The sequence below is a fragment of the Lutjanus erythropterus genome, chromosome 3 (genome assembly GCF_056507025.1).
Source record: "Lutjanus erythropterus isolate fLutEry1 chromosome 3, fLutEry1.hap2, whole genome shotgun sequence".
Taxonomy (NCBI): domain Eukaryota; kingdom Metazoa; phylum Chordata; class Actinopteri; order Lutjaniformes; family Lutjanidae; genus Lutjanus; species Lutjanus erythropterus.
In genome coordinates, this window is record NC_139319.1 from 11051490 (window position 1) to 11072898 (window position 21409).

At 39.5% G+C, this 21409-nt stretch overlaps 2 protein-coding genes across 3 annotated transcripts; both read left to right on the plus strand.

Moving 5' to 3' along the window:
- Positions 1 to 43: 43 nt before the first annotated feature.
- On the plus strand, positions 44 to 8188 carry brat1 (BRCA1-associated ATM activator 1). 2 transcript variants are annotated; one of them, XM_084714971.1, is made up of 12 exons: positions 44 to 756; positions 1756 to 1904; positions 1985 to 2132; positions 2271 to 2670; positions 3974 to 4096; positions 4226 to 4317; positions 4398 to 4501; positions 4595 to 4775; positions 5123 to 5196; positions 5924 to 6008; positions 6143 to 6426; positions 6736 to 8188. In XM_084714971.1, exons 1-12 carry the CDS (start codon positions 588 to 590, stop codon positions 7609 to 7611), a joined length of 2685 nt encoding a protein of 894 aa, XP_084571097.1. In that variant the 5' UTR covers positions 44 to 587; the 3' UTR covers positions 7612 to 8188. The 2 variants fall into 2 exon arrangements, with proteins under 2 accessions (XP_084571097.1, XP_084571098.1); XM_084714972.1 differs by having other exon boundaries at positions 4401 to 4501.
- Positions 8189 to 11248: 3060 nt separating this feature from the next.
- On the plus strand, positions 11249 to 19480 carry LOC146329702 (GRB2-related adapter protein-like). The gene is made up of 5 exons (XM_084714973.1): positions 11249 to 11413; positions 11512 to 11609; positions 13122 to 13241; positions 18543 to 18852; positions 18942 to 19480. Exons 1-5 carry the CDS (start codon positions 11336 to 11338, stop codon positions 19119 to 19121), a joined length of 786 nt encoding a protein of 261 aa, XP_084571099.1. The 5' UTR covers positions 11249 to 11335; the 3' UTR covers positions 19122 to 19480.
- The last annotated feature ends 1929 nt before the right edge of the window (positions 19481 to 21409 follow it).

The following is a 21409-nucleotide window of genomic DNA, read 5'->3' on the forward strand; positions in this document are numbered from 1 at the left end:
ACTCATATAATTATCTCTACTTCACCATAACGAAGTGTTTTTTGTCCCTAAACCCAGACAGAGCTCAATCACGGCGTTGTCACATTAAAAGCACATGATTAGTTTGTAAGACGTGCACAATGAAAGACCAACGCCTGCAAATCTCGCGAGAGTTTTGTACAGCTAGGGTTCCCTTCTAGACCACAACTGCTGCTCGGCGGCAATGACGCGCTGCGGGGAACAATAGAGTTGTAAATCATATGGATGGGAGGTTCCGTGGTTCACAGATCTGTAATTTAACCTGTTCACAACTTTAAAGATCGATGAAGAGCGCAGGCGCCCTTAAATTTTGCACCGAAGAAGAAAGAAGAGGGAAGCCACGCACCGGTAGATCCGAAACATTTTCCCGCGAGATGGACGATTAGCAGAACTACACTCATAAAACACATTTTGTTGTTTTAGCTAGCTTAGCTTTCACTTTATACCATGTAACTTGGCCTCTAGCTGTATTTCAGAATATATGAGTAGGTGCTAGCTAGCGTCATGTGTGCTTCAGTGAAACTATTTAGCTAGTAAATAGTAAAGTTATTAGTGACCTGCGTGCTGTCATGTATCCCGAGGGCTCAGTAACGCACACACACGTTAGCACCATGGACAGAGAGTGTGTGTCGCTGCTGCCCGGTGTGTGTGAGGTGCTGGCGGACTCAGGGAGCTCTCTGCCCGATGACACCAGCCTGGAGAAACTGTTGGACTGGTTCACAGGGCTCACCGAGGCTGGTTAGTGCTGAACCTGCTGGGATACTTTAGTTTGGTTGTCTGTCATGCTTCATCTTTTGCTGGTTTCATCCCTCTCTCATATCTTCAGGTGTGAGTTTTTGGATTACTGTAGCTGGATGTTAGATGAATGCGAGACAGATAAATCATGACATACCCTTAAGTGATTTCTTACCATTTTGTCTGGAAGTATACACCACTAAATCACCAGAATAATCAATCAGATTATTGTCATCTGCATCCTCCATGAACAGATTATTTTATTAATTAATCATTGATTCATCACCGTCGTTATTTCAATAATAATGTTTTTGCCAATGAATAACAGTTATATTGATGATTTGATAGATTATGTCAAATCTTTTTTTTTTTTGGCAATGCTCTATAAAAGCCAAAGCATTTTTTTTTAAATGCATTTCACTAGAAAAAGACACTAAACTGATGTTTGAGGAGCTGTAAAATATTAAATCATCCATCTTTGCTCACTACACCTTAGCCTTTTTTACGCTCAGGTGTGCACAAACTACAGGTTGTATGAACTTATATCTATAATAAAAAGCAAAATTAACAGTTATATCGGTTTTGTCCGTGAGAAGCAGGTAATTCTCAGTTATCATATAGGCTGTTGTGCCCCCCTAATATGAACTGATATTATATGATATGGGTCTTCTTCCATGGAGGCTGCCGCCTTGCACCAGCATGTTTCTACTGTACAGTAGCCCAGGATGGACAAACCAAACACTGTGGCACTGTGTCTTTTAATACCTTTTTAATAATTTTATAAAATCATGATATTGTGCTTACAAGATGCATATTCCTAAATAAGTACATGTAAAGTAAGCTGACATTTGTAGTCTGGCAACGGCAAAATGATAGAAATAAAATTCAAAGAATGAGAGGAACAGCAGGATCTCTGTCAACTGTTATTGTAGATTTGGAATAAAGTAAGTGTGTGGATAGATTTGTATTGCTGCCTCATGCCCACCTTCTCTCCTGTTGAAGGAGGATCACTGCTGGACGCCTGCCCCTGTCTGCTTGACTTCATATCCGCTGTGGTTCACAACACAGCTTCAGACCCCGGCGTCCTCTCCTTCACTCTCAGACTCACTGGATTAATAGCTGCCACTGAGGACGGCTTCAAAATGCTTCAGGTAGGGATAATGACACCCTGTACTTTTACTGAAATGTTACTAACAGTTTCTGACTTGGTTGGTGATGTCCCCCGTGACAGGAATGCTCTGTTCTGGATCTGGTTTTCAACCTTCAGCGCTGGCGAGAAGCAGGGCTCTGGGAGGATCCCTGTTTAAGGATTGGCTGGATCCAGGGCTTAAAGAACCTGCTGCAGCACCCTAAGGCTCTCAGTTTCTTTGTACAATCAGGTGACACTTCATACAGGAAATGTGACCATCTTTCCTAATATATTGTATATTATAAAAGACAGTGTCAAAGGAAGGCAGGTGATATTTAGAAATAAAAACTAACATTTTTTACCACTTTATTTTTTCCCAACTCCCCAGATTTCACTGAACCGCTCCTTCAACTCCAGACAGACACAAGTCTATTTGTCGCCACAGCTGCCAATCAAATGCTCGCCCACATCCTGCTCTTCTTCCAGCCGGTCTCGTCTGAAGAAGAAGTTGACAGGAGGGCACAGAACTCCATCACAGACACAGAGTACACTGCTGTTGTCATGGCGATCTTAGACTACCTCAAGGAGTCCCTGGTTCCCAGACAAAACACCCAGCTCCATCAGAGTCTGCAGCTCCTCAAACTGCTGTCCCTGCTCCTGGACCGGGCCGGGCCTTCCCTCCGGGACGAGCTGCTGCAGACAGTCACAGACTCTCTGGAGGAGCTGGTGACGACGGGCTGCAGTCAGCTCACGCTGCCTCTGATGGATGTCATTCTGGCTGCATACAGGTAGACCGGCTTTCTTAAATTAACTCAAACACAGTGTGCCACGGGAAACTTTGGTTTACAGACAGAAATCAAATAAAAAGTAAATGCATCAAGATTCAAAAATATTCTTGTAGACATTAAGAAGAAAATCAAAATTAAGAGGCAGCAGGTCAGGCCAAATTACACACATTTAAAAAATAGATGAAAAAAGCAAATAGATGATGGAATAAATAAATTCATATATATTTATGTGCCACCTCTAGGGAAGTAAAACTTCCACTTTGAAGGAAGTAACTTGATTTCATGTGGATGCTCGGGGTTCACTAAAAAATAATTGAGACATCTGTGACTTTAACAGTTTGCTTTTACTTCAACACTTACTAACCAGAAGAACCTCAATACAATGAGGCAATAGTAATTTGAACCCTGTAATTTAATTTTACAGTTTCTTCAGGCTTCATTCCCTCATATCTATTCTGTTACTACTTCATTTATTTTATCAATACACATTAGGGGCAAACAGTTAATCAAAATATTGTTGAAATCACAAAATGGCCAATATCCAAATCACAGAAGCTGCATTTTTTTGATGAAGGAAAGTTTGAATCTTGTTCTCCAGATGTAACATGTTTGTTTGACGCAGACCTTAACAAAAGTCACATCTTGAAAATGAACATTGTGATGCTGATGATAATTATTACTAATTATGAATCATGTCTGCAGTCGCAATAATAATATACACATGATGAAATGTGCGTTCCTATGGAAGTTAAATGTCCCATCATAAATCCACTGAGCACCATGACAGGTGACATTATTGTCTGATCTAATGATCAATGTGTCTGTGGGTCCTACCTTAACTCAAACAAAGATTACACATTCAGCTGTTTATTCTTTACATCCACAATGTATTCACGTAGGCTAAATTACAGGGTGGGAAACTAGTAGCAGCCAGCAGCCAAATTCTGGTAAAATATGGAAGTTGCTGGTAGATTTCAGACACAAAATAATGATTTACTGTTGAGCGAGTGGTGAATTTGAACAGTTACCTGTCACAGACTGGTAGATGTTCACATTTTAAAAGATAATAAAAAAACTAATAATGAAAAAACATATTTTCATATACATATAGAATCAAAGGAATAGTTGAGAGAAGCTGCAATGATTTTTCCCACTAGCACCCTAACAGAGCCCCTGGTGCTTAAACATATTGTGAAAATAAAGAAGGAAAATGGCGCTGTAATCAATTAGTTGAACAGGACGCCCTTTTTACAGGTAACGAGTTGGTTCAGTGTTAAACGATGTCCTTGCTTGTCTTCTGCAGCTCCGGCACTGATGAACGTGTCCCAGACCGACGCGCCAGCCGTCTGCTGTCGTCCATGTTGAATATTAACAAACCCTCTGACCTCATCCGTGCCGCAGCTGCGTTTCTTCACAGAGGCCATCAGTAAGCGTCTGTTCACCGCACGACTTCACACTAACATACAGAATGTAGCTTCACTGTGACAGGTTTTCTGACAGAGTAGCCTAAGAAAGAAACATATTTATTTACTACTTTTTCTGTGCTTCTGTGCAGCGATTCTGTCCACACAGCCCGGGCTGTGAGGATACTACTGCTGCCCCTCCACATTATAACTGGTCAGACGCTGCTGGGCACCAACAACACTGGTAATACACACAGTAAAAAAGAATGAAATCAGTCTGTTATTTGGCATTTATATAACTAAATATAGTCTTAATTCCTGCAGCAGACGAGCATCAGTTCTCGATGGTGGAGCAGCTGAAGAGTAAAACCTCCTGCATCTCTGTGATCTGTGTCAGTCTGACAAACACACCACTGATCACACTCATGGTGAGGCTGTAAGCACAACAGAAAATAGAAGAGAAATGGGACTGTATTTTGTGCGTGAAGCAGACTTACGTCTCTCTGTCTCTTTCCCCTCAGCCCTCTGACGTCCTCCCCTGTCCTCCAGATTTAATCATCACTGCAGTTCTGTCATTGTTAAGGATCTGCAGTGGCGCCTCCTCGTCCACTGGTCGCAGTGAAGTCTGCAGGAATGTAATCGGCAGTGGCAAAGTTCAGAAATGTGCTCTGGAGGCTCTGACGGCTCTCAGCAGCAGCAAAGGTAAATCTGTGTGTGTGATGATCCAAGTAGAGGAAATTCTCCTTTCCACTCCAAACCACTTCAGTTCTGCTGGATGAAAAACTTTGTTGGAGAGACAGCCAACAGAATTTAATATAACTAGGCATTATAACATGAGATATGACATTATAAAAATCTACTGAACATGACTCAAACTCCTAAATTCTGGAAACACACAGCCGAACAGTACAGAAGATCATAAGTCTCTTCTTCAGTACTGAGTAACCGAATCGTTCCACATCCGTCTAAACAATGTATTGAAAGCTGTAGTATATGTGTGAGAAAGTGTTTTTCAGTGTGAAATATTTAGCATGTTCCTTGTGTTTCAGGAGCAAAGGAGAAGATCAGTGATGTGTTCACAGTTCTGATAAAATATCTGGACAACCCTGACTCTGACCCCACTGTAAGTCGTGTGTTTTCCTGTCAATAGATATATGGATCCAAGTTTTTTTTTTTATTTTTTTTTTCAAAGACCTCCCACTACTGGTGAACAGTGACTTAGTAGAAGACAACGTCTCTTGCTGATTTTCTTAACTTGCGTGCTCAAAGTTGAAAAATAGTATAAAATAGTTTTAAAAAGTTGCACTTTTTATCAGAAATGTTTAAACTCCTAAACAAAAAACACAATATGCAAAAAAATATTTTGTGGAAAAAGTTCATGGTATTTCAAGAATAAAGCCATAATATCACAAGAAAAAGTGACAATATTCCAGTCAAGTTACTTTGTATTATAGTTTTAAAGTTTTTCTGGGCCTAACAGGTACTGGGGCATGGAGACAATACAAAGAGACCAAGAGGAAGAATTACCACAAAATGTCCAGAAAAGACACAAAATGACCACAAAAAAAATTACTACAGAGAGATGCAAAACAACTATAGAGTGACAAAAAATCATCACAAAGAGAAAAAAAAACTTAAGAAATATTCATAGCAACTACAAAGAGATGCAAAACACCTACAAAGATCTGTAAAGCGACTACAAAAAGTGGGAAAACAACCACATAGTCTGTATGTTTTGCTCCCCTGAGAGATGATGCGGCCTGTCTGGTTATATGACAGTCTGTAGCCTCTGAACAGCTCCCCCACGTGTTGATTTATATCATTTAAATGACTCGTCCTGTGTTTCTTAGGTTCTCCACAAGTCCTACCAGGCTTTAGTAAAATGGATAAGTGTGTGTGCAGACGTCTCCTGTATAACAGAGCAGCTCAGACAAGGTAAAGTTCACCATCTGCCTCTTTCTTTACAGCTCATAAATACTCACCTGTGGGATGAATCCACACAAAGAACAGAGTTTGCTGTTGTTGTGTCTGTATGAAGTGTTACTGAAGATCTGTGTGTGTGTTTTCAGATCTAGTTGAGGTGGTGAAGAAGCGAGTGTGTGACATGCGCTGGGAGGTGAGAGACTCGACAGTGGAGTTTCTGGGACACCTGGCAGAGGTGCGTGTCTTCCTGAAATCAGCGGAAGGGGTGCGTGACGCGTCGGAGGCTCTGCTGGGCGGCTGCTGTACCACTCCTCTCCTGAGGGAGGCGCTTCAGGACACGGAGAGTTACGTGAGAGCCAGCGCCGTCTCTGCACTGGCAAAGACTCTGAAACACAGCTGGCAGCAGGGGGCAGCACTCAGTCAGGAGGAGGTAGGCAGACAACAACTGGTTTACATTTGACTGAAAAAACAGTTGGCACAGAGGAAAAACTTTCTCTGTTTATTCTGCTGCCATTATATGGGATATTACTGGGGCATTTTGATATGTTAACTGCAAATTTCCTTTAATGTATATCAAATTTAAGATCAAATGCAGTTCATCAGCATACTCAGGTGGGTGAGAACAGACTTGTCCACAGAGAATTCATGAAATGTGCATGAATTCCGCATAGAGAAATATAAGAAAACATGCATGAGGCCCAGTTTTTACAGTGTGAACTCAACTTCTGTTTCCCTCCAGACTGAAATCGTGAGCCGGCTGCTTGAAATTCTCTCCCAGGACACTGAAGGATTCTCCAGGAGGGCTGTTGTAAAATACTTCATCGCCTGGTTCTCTTCACACTCCTCACACTCTGCGTCTCCATCATCATCCACCCCCTCCTCCTCCTCCTCCTCGTCTCTCCTGAGGCAGTGTGTGCGCTCCGTCCTCTCACAGGGCAGCGCAGATCTGGACTGGGAGGTTAAAGTTCACACGCTGGAGCTGGCCGAGCTGCTGCTGGACGAAGCTTTTTCAGGTCACCGTGGTTACAGGAGGACCTCAGACTCACATCAAGCTCCATCACACCCGTATGGTGTAGTTTCTGACCAGGCGTACACGCTTCACTCTCACACTGGTGCTCACACAGAGGGGGCGGAGTCAGATTTGGCTGCAGCGTTGAACACCCTGGTCGAGCAGGGAGTCATCTCAGCGCTGTTGAGTGGTCTGGTTGACTGTGACAGACCTGTGGGTCTGAAGGCCTGTCGACTGCTCGTAACACTCAGAGAGACGCTGGAAGCTGCCACGGCAACAGTTGCCAGGGTGTCCTGTGAACTTCCTGGCTGGGGCTGGGGGCAGGAGATCAGAAAGATGCTGAAGAGTGATGGAGCAAGTGACGATTCTGGAGACTGTGGTGGTCTGAAGGAGGGTGTGAGCGATGCAGGCGACAGTGTGTGTGTTGGTGTGTGTGAGGTGTTGAAGTCTCTGGGTTTAGACAAGAGGCTGGACGTCCTGACTCAAAGCAGCGACCACGTCCACAACTCTCCTCTGTCTCTGCTACAGGACATCCTGACTGCGAGTGCTGCTCACGCCCATCCAGGCAAACAAGCAGGGGAAGAAGTTATAGTGGACTGTTACTGACACACACACACACACACACACACACACACACACACACACACACACACACACACACACACACACACACACACACACACACACACACACACACACACACACACTGCCTTACGTTGGTTTGTTATCGGTGACCAACACTGTCTTAACTCAGGGTACATCTGCCTTCATGTTCTTGTCATATTTTGGTCACTTGCCATGATTTTACTGATTTAAAGGGATAGTTTAGATTTTTTTAAGTGGGGTTGTATGAGCTAAGCAATGTACTGCTGTGTCAGCAGCAAAACATATTTGCTGTTGTGTTGTGCTCACTTACATCAGGCAGCCTTTTTTGATTTGAAACTGCCGTTATGTAAGCGAAATATTGATCTGTGCAAAGCAACCAGACTCCTTCGGGGGGAAAAAAGTAATTTTAACTTGCAGAACACAGGAATTACACATTTACCGCTGCTGGATTGGTTAGTTTGTGTTATTGTGTGACCACGAAACTCAGAATAACACAAACAAACTACCAGATCGAGGCAGCGGTAGACCCAGAAACTCCTGTGGTCTGCAGGTAAAATGGAGTTTTTGTCAGTGGAGTCATGTAAACTGTTTCTATGGTGTAACAGCTCTGTGTGTGTTTGAACATGAGAAGGTATCTTGGAAAGCAACACAACCAGAGACATAAAATCTTGACGTTGAGATTTTTTATTTCACAAAAAGTTTCAATAAACTATATTCTCGCCTCACATTTCCTGTTAATGAATAAGCCAACAGATAAAACTTCCATCAACTTTGAAAATTACTAACCGTTTATTATTAGTTTAATTAAGTCAACATTACGTAAGACATTTTCTCTGGAAATATGATTCAACCGAAGTTACGTTGTGCAAGAACAGGCGTTTGGGACACAGAGTGGGAACGAGGCGCCGTTCATCCTATAACAAGTCAAGTGTAACATCAAACTGCTTCTGAGCTGTTATTTTAAGGTACATTGGTTACATAATGTTGCTTTAAATACCAAGCAGGACGTTGTTGATCTCTGTCTTTTTCATGACATGATGTTTCTATAAATATTTAAGATGCATTGATGAAACTCACTCGTCTTTACCTCCAGAGCAGAGTCAGTCACAGCTCACCACAGAGTTCTGCACAAGTCTAAAACTGATTTGACCAGAGTCTGACTCTGTACAAACTGACCTGTCAAATTTGATTCCGAAATCTACATTTTTGCCGTATTTCATCCATCACTTAGTGTTGGCTCATCAGGCTGATTCTTGTCTGTTTTGTGCATCCACACATTGTCACACCTCATCTACAGCGGCCATGTAGCTAAAGTGACACCTCAGTAGTGTAGCAGCAGCAGCAGCTTCGGCCCTACACAGCTGAAGCATATTTGTTTCAGCAAATGTGTGTGAGATGGATGCATAAAACAACGTGGCTGAAATACTTTGTTTACAGTCTATCAAGAGAGAAAAAGAGATGAATGTCTTTATACTTTACATTTGAAAATTATCAAACAGATGCTTTATCATATTACCATGGGCTACAACTCAAATATGTCTGTCACACATTGATTTTAATTAATTTTTGCAAATAAAAACAGATTAATCTTTGTGGAAGTGGTGTAACTTCTGTGGTCCAACAGCGTCGTACTGATGAATAAACAGCCACCTCTCCTGCTTCACTGTGTTGACATCATATATTGAATTATTTATACATGCATGTGCTTGATATTTGGTCTGTCTCAAAGACAGAGTCACATCACTCTAATGAAGAACCCTTTTTGCAAGTATAATGCAATTTCTTAGTTTTGTAAACTCAGGTTTGCAGTTACCTTAATTGCTGTAGTTGATGAGAAACATGGTTTTGATACGTACACGAGGTGACATCTTTCCCCTGAGCGGTGGAGCCTCTGTTAGGTGGTGGAAGAAGTTTTCATATCCTTTACTAAATCAACAAAACTTTTCATCCCTGTGACTGATATGCTATTTTATGTGACATCATTAACACTGATAAAATGTAAACAGCATTTTATTGTTGTAGTTTCTCAAGATGGAGCAACTTTTAACTACTTAAGTTATATATACAGTTACCATGTTTAGTCCAGCAGTTCCCAAGCTCAGGATCGGGGCCTTCCAAAAGGTCACAAAATAAATCTGATGGGCCATGAGATTATTCATGGGAGAGGAAATATGAAAAAACAAAGTTCTTACACATCTGTTTTTTTTTTGTTTTTGTTATTCAAGTGTTTTATTAAGTTATTAATTTTACAAACACCTTAATGCAGCATAACACATAACAGTGATTCAACAACTGACAAAGCAAACATAATAAAACAGAACGGATATAGGCAATTCAAAGTGCTTTACAGGAGCACAGAAATACATTAAAATAAAATGTTAAAAGAACATTAAAATTGCATTTGAGATCATAAAAACAAAAGCTAAAAGCAAGCCAATGAATAGTTAAAACATTACAGAAACTGCATTTAAAACACACGAAAAAAAAGTGAAAACAAACAAATATAAAACTATAAAAAAAAACAAATTAACTTAAAAATTTAACTTTAAGAACTTTAACAAATAAAAAAGGATATGAAATGTAAGTAACCTAAAACACTACACAAATACAATGTAAATGAAGTAGTATATTTAAAAGTTAGAAATATTTTTGTTGTTTTATGTTTCTTTCTTTATGTACCTTAAAAAAATAGATCAGATCTCATAAAACTTATCTTGGTAATTATTTGTTCTTGTATTAAAGATTCAATAGAGGAAATGTCCTTCAGGCTCTTTTATACACATCTGTTTTAATTTTTGGACTTTTGTCTCATTTCTTTGTGAAATGCTTCATAATTTTACCACTTTGAGACTCAACAATTATTTATATATATTTATATTAACTAGGTATTGTTTTTTTTTGTACCCCTGGTTTAATCTATGCTATATTTTTATGAATGTATCATGTGCATTTTTATGTAAAATCTTTAAACTAAAACTGTCAGATAAATGTAGTGGAGTAAAAAGTGCAATATTTCCTCTGAAATGTGGAGCAGAAGAAGCATACAGTCCCATAAAATGGAAAATACTCAAGTACTTTAACATTGTAAATGTACTCAGTTACTCTCCACCACTGCTGTTAGGCTGATTTTACATGTTCAGCTGTTAAATTATATTCTTTAAACCCGGAGGCAGTTGTTTAACCTTTACAAAGACTTGTTATAATCCTGAGTAGGCAGTCATAAACACTCCAGGTCATCTCGCTCTCTATTCTGGGTTATTTTCACTCGTTCTCTGTCTCTCTTTTCCTTCCTTCCTCTGTCACTGATTTCCCCTGTGGAAATGCTTCATTAAAGCCCTGGAGTTTTGTGTGTGTGTGTGTGTGTGTGTGTGTGTGTGTGTGTGTGTGTGTGTGTGTGTGTGTACACATCAGAGATGGAGAGGGCAGCCGCCACCTCCACGTGTTCACACACTCCCCAACTCAGTCACATGGAAGAACAGAGGGACACACGCGCAGAGAAAACTCTCCTCATTAACTAATGAGCAGGATGTCAGAGAGAGAGAGAGAGAGACTGCACACACACACACACACACACACACTGATTATCTCATCCTGTAATAGAGTGTCATCACCCTGCTGCTGCTGATGATGATGATGGTGATGATGATGATCACACAGCTGTATCCTCTCCCTTCATTCATGAAGTGAGGCTGTTCTCATAGGTGACTCCACTCTCCCGTTCAGGATGGAGGCGGTGGCTCTTTTCTCCTTCACAGCATCAGAAGCAGACGAGATCAGTTTCCAGAAAGGGGACATCATCAAGGTAAGTGTGTGAGTGGTTGGCTGGATGCATGTAAAGGGTTTAAAAAAAGTTTAAAGACTGCATGTTTCCACTGTGAGAATAACTGTGTGTGTTTGTAGGTGACAGAGATGGACGATGACTCTTGCTGGTACACAGCAGAGATCCGGGGGAAGCGTGGCTACGTGCCAGAGAACTACATTTCCCTCCTTCCTTATCCGTAAAAACAAATCATTTGTCCAAATATTTTATGCATATGATCACATTATCTCTATTATCATCATATTATAGTATTGATATCAGTGGTTCCTCAACTTTTTTGGCTTGCAACTCCTTTACTTTTGACTAGAGCCAACCGATACTGGACTTCTGGGGCTGATGCCGATATTAGGGAGTCAAATAATTTCGATATTGATATATCAGCCAATGATCTTTCTACATGATAAAATATAAATACAATACAATCTTACTAGTTTTAACATGCGACGTCACATCGCTGGTTCTCTTTATTGGTTCCCTCTTTGTTTTAGAATAGAATTTTTTGTGTGTCTTTTACTTTGTGTTTTTATTTATTTATTCATTCATTTATTTATTTATTTATCTATCTGCGATGATCTCTTTAATGTGGTTTGTCAAACACTTTACAAAGATATGTAATGGAGGCGGGATATTTCACAGTTTAACAATAAACTTCGACCAGCATATTTAATAACTACAAATATAAAAACAGAATAATACATTTCATACATCTATAAAACTTGCATTAAGAAATAGATTCAAATACACAGAAAATGCTAGCTACAAAAAAAAGTTTTCACCGTTTTCATAAAAGTGCACATCTGACAGAATATATCCTGGTATCAATATAAACTGATAATATGATAATATCGGTTGGCTGATATATCAGTCTGTTTCTACTTGTGACTCCTCATCAGTTAAGATCAAGATGTGAAAGTGATTTTTCCTGCTCATATTGTTTCATTTGAAGGACTTTTGAAGCCTAAAGAGGTGAAAGTCAAAAAGCAAAAAGTGGAGAAAAGCCTGAAAAAATAAACATAACGTGGGTTGAGGGAAAATCTTGTGACCCCCTCAAAGTTATTCTGATCATTTCAGTCCCAAACTCCTGGTTGGGAACCACTGATATACATAAATGACTCGCTTTCTGTCTACAATTTACTTTTATTTGTTCAGCTTTGCTGTGATCTTCTTAGCTGCTATTATGGCTGCACAATGTGATTTAAAAAAAAGATATTGTGATTGAAACATGACTCACAATTAGTGGAAATGATCATTTTGTATCACAATTTTAACTTCCACTGAAAAAAAACATCAAGATTTATAGACCAGGACATCTCTGCAGCACTACAGTACTTAATTATAATACTGTTTTGTGATGTATTTTTCTTTAATGAAAAAACTGTGGCTTCTGTGATTTGGAATTTGCGCTTGACGATATTACGATTTATATATTGCAATAATAAATAAATTGTGCAGCCCTGGCTGTTGTTTTTATTGTATTCCTGTTTAAATACACTGAGAGAGTCAAATTCCTTGCCTATGCGCACATACTTGGCCAGTAAAGCTGATTCTGATTCAGATTTTTCATTCAAATGGAACTCAGACTCGTTGCCAGTTGCAAGAGCAACATAAATATACTCTAATTCTTAAAATATTATGTATTGGCTCAAGAGGAGAGTGTAATTGACATGCCTGTGTGTGTGTGTGTTTGTAGGTGGTTTGCAGGACGGGTGTCGAGACTTGAGGCTGAGAAGCGTCTGCGCTGGCAGGACACTGGGGTGTTCCTGGTGAGAGAGAGTGAATCAGCTCCTGGGGAGTTTTCTGTCTCTGTCAGGTCAGTGAACGCACCGCACAAGCCAACAAACACACACAGGAGAAAAGTCAGACAGATCTCTTGCTGCAGACTGATTTAACGTCCCCTTGTTGTCTCGTCCCACGTTGTGATGTTAATAAGTTCCTAAATGTTTGTGTGCTGTGGTGCAGCGGTTATATTTGGCTTGTGTTGAATCTGCTGTGCTGCTGTAATTTCCCTTTCAGCCGCCCCTCCCTGAAAACATCACCAGTGTGTCTTAATGACCAGAGACAGCAAGCATCTGCTCCACACTTTACCACCTTGATATGCTGATAGATTATAAGAATATGGACCATGAAGGCAGCAGCATCTCCTTGTTACATGATGTACTACAGTTGGTTTGTTTTCCATCACATTGGGCACATTAGCAAGTTACAGCATCCACGTGTCTCCGAGTGTGTGTCAGGGTCAGTGGAGAGTCAGACTATTTAAATATGTTCTACGAGAACCCTGCGCACTAAAAATATAACAGACTGTCAGAGTGCATGCATGTGTGTGTGTGAGAGAGAGAAGATGTGTAATTGGGTGAAGTGACGCAGGACACATTTAATCATTGAGGGTGAATTAAACGTGTTCAATAATCGGGGACATTACATAACTGCACTCAGTCTTTAATTAAACACAGGTACATTATGCAATTGACACATGCCAAAGAGACATGCATGTACATAATGTTCATATATCAATGTTTTAAGGAACAACATCTGTCTGCCTGCAAGCCCTGAGCGTTAACTGCTTTGTTTATGTGCATTCGCTCATTCTCATCCACACAGTGTAGATCCTCAGGACGATCAACAGAGGGTGACAGCGTTCAAGAAAAAAAAGTCATGAGAGTCATAAGACATGGTTTATAGCTGTAAACTGCTGAGACGTATTAAAGGAGACTGTTTTCAGTTCTCAGCAGGTATGCAGGTCACCTACATGGCATCAACACAACAACGTGTTTTATGAGACTGAAGACAGACGAACTTCTTCTGAACTATCAATCCATGAACTATAGCAGCTTTTTAATCACAGGGTTATTGTGTCCTAATTCCATTCTAAATTACTAACTCTAAACATGTTTTGTTTTTAGCATGTGGTGTGTTAAAACAGGAGAAGTCACAACATGAAGTTTAGTTTAAACAGTGGACTTAATTTTTGAGTTTGTTTTTCTGCCTTACAAAGACAAGAACAGTGACTCATGAAAAGCTGTAACAGATGGACAGGATAATTCTTTTATTTTATATATTTTTTATAAAGATAAAGTTTTACCAATAATCACTGACATAAACTTTTAGAAAAACTTAAGGGAATATTATTGAGTGATCTGGTTTTAGCTTTCCATTTAGCCTACTTAACAGTCAGCTATTTGTTTAATTCATAATCACTATTATTAACTTGAAATTAATACAATAAATTTATTTAGACCTTAATACATTTAAGTAAGCCATTTAAAATGGTGAATTCCCCAAGAGTCAAGTACTTATCTGGCACTTAGGCCTACTGCTACTCTGCTATGCTAACATTTAGCTAGTTAGCTTTTTAGCAGGCTGACTGGATTCAACCTCAAATTCTGCTTCACTTATGTGCTACAACAAACAAAACTGCCAGCGTGTTAGTTCACTGAAATTTATACATTTAACAGTTATAAGGCTTTAGTCAAAGCTAGTTGTGGTTATCTCTGACTAGCTATAACAGGACTTGCCATCTTGTTTTAGCCAACGTTAGCAGTGTAGCTAGTTGATTGTTTTGTTTTGGCTGCGTTGTTGTAACATGATTTAAAATGTTTTTCTTAGGAAGTATACATTTCAATGGCAAAAAAGTTAAGTTAAACGTGAAGTTGACTGGGTAAACTGTAACAGATGGATGTAATTCCTTTATTTTATATATTTTTCATCATATTATTCTATCACACAAAATCTGTCCTCAGGGAAAAGGCCTTCAGTGAAAACAACGTTAATTTTTTTTCAGCTTTCCATCTACTATTTATTTTCATACTACTGCTCATAACAACAACAACAATAATTAGTTTTAAGTTAATACAATAAATCGATTCACAAAAGTAGCTTGACACAAAAATTTGAATTCCACTTGAGTCAACTTGGCAGTTACTGCTTCTCTGCTAAACTAAGCTAACATTTAGTTAGTTAGCTTTTTAGCAGGACTACTTTAGCTGCCCGGGTTTTAACTTCTGCTTTACTTATGTGGGACAACGAACAAACTTACCAAGATATTAGTTCACTGAAACTGATTGCCACTTTCGGGGCTTTAGTTAGGGCTAGCTGTGGCTATCTCTTGCTAGCTATAATTTGTTGCTCTTTTGCTTTCACTAACATCAACACTATACTTGGCTGTTTGGTTTGTTTTTTTTTTAGTTGTGTGTTGTTTTAATTGCTCATTAACATTTTGTTTTCTTTTGAATTATACATTTATATGACATAAAAATGTTAGATGGCACAACAAATGTCATCGAGTCAGATTTTGGTCTTGCTAACTGCATTTTGGCATCGTAGGGCAGTTTTGATAGACACTATTGTCTCACAGTAGTATGCACAATGGATGATGAGGAGCTGAAAAAATGTAATTGTTGGTGAAACAGCTCCAGGAACACCTCATAAAACCAAAAATAGCCAGTATGTGATTATGGAAAAACATTTTGCTGTATCCTTGCTATGTTTTACAAGTATTAGTATGCCAAAGTCTCAGTTTGATACGTCTCTGTATTGTGTCATTTCTTATTAGTATAAAACTGTTGAAGTATGTTGATTTCTTATACACTAATTGCAAAATGCAGCACACAACATTAATATATAGTGCAGTATATTCTGTATGCATTCAGTTTGTAGTACAGAACTGGGACACAGTAGACAGACAAACATTAAAATTCACACACCAATGTGAAGTTTAGTCTCTAATTAACCTGATTGCATGTCTTTGGAATGTGAGAGGAGACGGGGACAGAGGCAGGACAGAAACATGCAAACTCTGTAGATTAAACTCAAGACCCTCTTGTTGTGAGGAAACCAACGTGCCACCCCAACATATTAACTAGAACACCACAAAATCCCTCAAAACTTCTCATGTCTTCGGCTGACACATCTCTGCAGACGAGCCTTCATCGGTGTGTCACCCTCCTTTTAGAGTAATCAGGTGATTATCTTCAGGTGTGTATGGGAGGGACAACCTTGCTTGGTACACTGGGCATGTTTGTTTTGAGAGTTAAAAACGTCTCTTCAAATAATTACATAAACAGTATGATGAAAAGGCAATTATTCCCAACAAAACAGTACAACACAAGATCAAAGATGACACGAAGACTGTAGAAGGTGAAGCTACACAGCTCATTACACCTCCTGCTCTTACATAATATATAAAATTTTCAAAAACGTTCACTTGGACTCAAAGTTGGACTGATTAGATTTCAAGGCTAAGATCACAAGTTCATACTCTAATTATTGACAAAATTACACACAAATGCCTAATAGGAATTGTTTTTTTGACTGTTCTGCTTTATACGACCATTGACGGCTGACTTCTCCCATCAGGGGCTGCGAGTGATCAAAAGCTGCTTCAGTTCGACATCTTGGCAGAACTTTTTAAATCTCTGCTGGTTGCATCTGGCAGTTTTGATGGCATTGCAGCAAGTGCTTCACCATCTGTCTCTTGGCATGGATCTGCACTCTACTGAGTGACCTCTAAAATTTTTCTTGCATGTCCCCCTTTAGAAGCCGATCAATTAGTCAACCCTCGGTTTCAGTTTTTTTATGTCTCCCAAATTAGTGTTTTTATTTTCACTCTGAGCTGCTCAGTATCAGTATGAGACAAACTATTTACTTATTACTTAACCGCTATGAGTTTTTAAAAACAACTCCGACCAGATTGATATGTTTATTCACGTGTGTGTATTTTGACACTTGAGATTTATCACCTGAGAATACCTCCTTTGATGATTTTGGAGCTACACCCACACATGCAGAAGACTTGGGTCATATTTCCCACACTAACAGAGGTATGCACACATCATCTGTGGTGCAACTAAACAAAGAAACAAGCAAAGGAATGAAGAAGAACACAATTCTCATCTTCACCCTTGGGTTGGAGCATGAAGGAGTGTGCATACCTGCCTTTATCCCCTTCACACGTCTCACTTTCAGAAGTGGCAAAAGTACGCACGTTGTTTACTCGAGTAAAAGTACAGATACTGACTGTTTGTGAGCAGAGCCTCACCTTTTCTCCACAGTCAAGTCTGTCTGTTTCATCGTCTTAGGCCTTTTTTGTCTCATTATGTTGTTTTTTTCTTGTTTTCATCGTGGTACGTCTTTTATGTTGTTTTCATGATGCTACATCTTCTTACATCAGTAGTGGCCTAAAGGTTAGGGAAGCGGATGGTCGCCGGTTCAATCCCCCAGCCTGCAGGATGAATCTGGGTAATTTCTGGGGAAAGTGAAAGGCAGCACTTGCCCCTCCCTCATTACCACCACTGAGGTGCCCTTGAGCAAAGCCCTTAACCCCAACCGCTCCAGTGGAGCTGCGCAGTGGCCAGCAGATAAGACTGGTTGTACTGGGCAGCTTCCAGGTGTGAATGTGATCAGGGCGTTTCTGCAAAAGAGAGCATCGCTCTCAGTGTACCAACCCTGAATAAATAAAGATGAAAAAAGAAATCTTTTTACGTTATCGTCATCTTGTTAGGTCCTGTTACATTGTTTTTGTCTTGTTGTGTCTTGTTACGTCTTTAGCATTGTTTTGTCTCATTATATCTTTTGTGTCTTGTTACGTTTTTTACGTTTATTTCGTCATTTTTGTCTCATTACATTTGTTTTCATGTACTTATGTATCATTACATTGTTTTTGTCTTGTTTCATCTTTTTTTACGTAATCATTTTCTTATCACACCATTTTAGTCTTGTTACGTCTTTTACGTAATTTCATCTTATTAAATCTTCTTACGTCATACATAGCATTTGTCTTTTTATGTCTGTCATGCGTGATATGCACCAAGGAGTCGTCTTTTCTATGTGTTATTAAATCAGTCTTGATGTACAGAAAGCGGTGTACAGTGATGCAAAATAAAATTAATCAATAATTCCCCTCAAATGCATTAAAAGTAAAAAAAAAATTAAATGTAAGGAGTAGAAAGTACAGATATTTGTGTTAAAATGTAGGGAGTAAAAGTAAAAAGTTGTCAGAAAAATAAATACTCAAGTAAAGTATAGATTCCTGAAAACTCTGCAGTACAGTAACAAAGTATTTGTACTTGAATACTTCCCCTCTCCACTCTCTTCTCACTCTTTTGTTTTGCAGTTATGGTGACAGGGTGGAACATTTCCGGGTGCTGGAGGGGGGAGGTCAGTACTGCATCTGGGAGGAATCGTTTTGCTCCCTGAACCGGTTGGTGGATTACTACAGAACTCACAGCATCGCCGTGGAGAAAGTGGTCTGCCTCAAAGACCTGCCCTCGTCCCCTCGTCTGCTGTCCCCACCTGGACATAACCCTTACCCCAACCCTTACAAAAGCAGCTCTCAGGAGTCCCTCCCCTCAGCACGCCTCTACTCTCGCCTCTCTCACCCTGAGAGAGAGTCCCCGCCACGTCGGATGGAGCCAGTTCTGGCGGTATGACGAATCATGACGCGTCATTAACCCTTATAAACAGTTTAAACACACACCCGTTTGTCTGATGGCTCTGCTCTGTCTTTGTGCAGAAACCTCGTCTGGCTCACGCACTCTGTGACTACACTCCCCCTCAGACCGCCCACCTCCACTTCCTGCGTGGTGACATCATCGACCTGCTGGACTGCTCGAGCTCGCTGACCTGGAGGGGGCGCTGTCGAGGCCGAGTGGGAATCTTTCCGGCAGAATACGTCCAGCCGCTGTACCACTGACACCATATCAAACTGAACACCGTCATGGCTGTATCACTGACTCTCAGGCTGTAGACACTGACTTTACTCATCCAATAATCGATCTAGTGATGAAACAATAATCGATTAGTCTATCGACAAAAGAACATTGATTGACAACAATCTTTTCAATCTGCTTCAGGGTCTTGTGTGTGAAGACAGTGTTTTCTGTCCAAGTTGAAACAGATTTTGTCATTTCACATGAGAGACTTCTGTGTTTCCGGTCATGTCTGTTGTTCTGCAGTGGGCGGAGCTTGTCATATACTCGAACCAATCAGGATTTGGCAGCATTTAAATCCATATCTGATGACAGTTGGTGAATTGTGACTGTCACTGTCGATCAAATCCCTAACCCTAACCCTAACCCTCAAACCACATACACACAGTCCTGATTAGTTTTTGAGTGACCAAAGGTGGGACCAAGTCATTGTTTTGCAAGTCACAAGTCTTTGCACTGAGGTCTGGAGTAAAGTTCCAAGTCAAGACAGACAAGTCCCGAGTCATAAACTTACAGTTTTGAGTCTTAAACAAGTCATAATGTAACAGTAAAATTCCAGCCTCATTGATTTACAAAGTTACTTAACTGTTAAGCTAACGTTAGCTAAGCATGAGCTTGCTAACTATGTTCCTATTAGCCTCGACTCACCGTTCTCTGTTCAACGTCTCAGTAACGTAACGTTTGTTCTTCATGATTCTCTCCTGCAACCTGACTGGATGCTGCCAGATTGGTTCAAATAAAGTCGATCTGGGGAATTGAAGTGTCGACTTGCTGAAAATGAATGGTGTTAACATTAGTTGGGGATTTAAAAAAATAAGACTCTTTGCTCTTTGGTGTCAAGTATTTTCAAGTCAAAAGGCTCAAGTACAAGTGAAATCACGAGCCATTAAGTCCAACTTGATTTGCAACTTGCGACTTGATTTTGTCAAGTCTTAAGTCATCAAATTTGTGACTTGAGCCTGACTGAAGTGACTTGAGGCCACACATTTGGATAAAAATAAAACTATTCTTAAAACTTTTCTTCTTGCTTATTTAGTCATAAATAGAAAACGCCTGAAGAGAAACTGATTTTACATCAAAGTCTGTTTTCAGCTGTTGGGGCGTAATAATACAGATGTGAAAAACGTTTTTGTGACTCCAGAGAGAGCTGTGCAAGTGATGTCATGCAAATAACTGTTGCAGCCTCCGAGTGAACCTTTACACCTTCTGAGTCCTCGTGTTCTCCTTTCACCAACAGATTGTTTTGGAAGTGAACTTCATGTTTTCTTTGTATTACCACCATGTCTTTGCCCATGACCTCCTCTTTAGTAAAAGTGCAGAAGCTTAATAAAGGTTGATATTATCTGGTTATAAATGCTCTAAGCCGTGTTCATTTGTGGACAGACACTTGTAGCTTTGATGCACGTATCTTTAAATTTATTTGAAATATCACAAGAAAAGAAACATTTGATGGTCAAGTTGTGAAGATATTTTGTCTCCTGACTGACATGAGGTTTTTTACATCCAACAATCTGTACTTATCAATCCTTCATGAACTTCACAAATAGAAAAAAAAAAAAAAAATCACAGACATTATAACAGAGTTTCTCAACCTTGTGGGAGTCTGATGTTAAGCAGAAAGGGGTCGTTTGTAAGTAATTTTCAGTACTAACAGATGATTTGTCTGATAATAATAAAACATAAATGTAAAACTTCTTATGATTTTTCTATATAAATATAGAAATATATTGATGCATTTGGAACTCCATCATGAATAGAAAACACGAGCGTGTGCCATATTTAAATTTACATCAAACTTAAAAACTAAATTAAATAGCTGGTCATGAGAATTTGGCAGCAAAGTTTGAGAAATCTTTTTTTTTTTATATTCAATAAACTATTTAAATAGAAGGAACGAACACTAGAACAATAACTGAAGGTTCACAAAACCTTGCTGAACTGACATAAGGACATAAATATAACTATATAATTATCATTAAGCACATAGACTCAAAAGGAAATGGAACTATGTAAATCATATACAATATAAACCACAGAAATATAATTTCACTATATAATATGACTATATATTTTGTAAGCTTTAAATTCAAGATGTGTAATGCCCTTTTATTTAGATGTCATATTTTATCTACCACTAAGTGCATGTTTGCGTTTGCTTGTTACAAGCCGCCACAAGCTTCATTATAATTTGGACAAGAACCTTTTAAAATTTTAAAACTTGTTTAGAGGGATGCACGATGTGGATCAGCTTTTCAGCTTCTCATGTCTGATT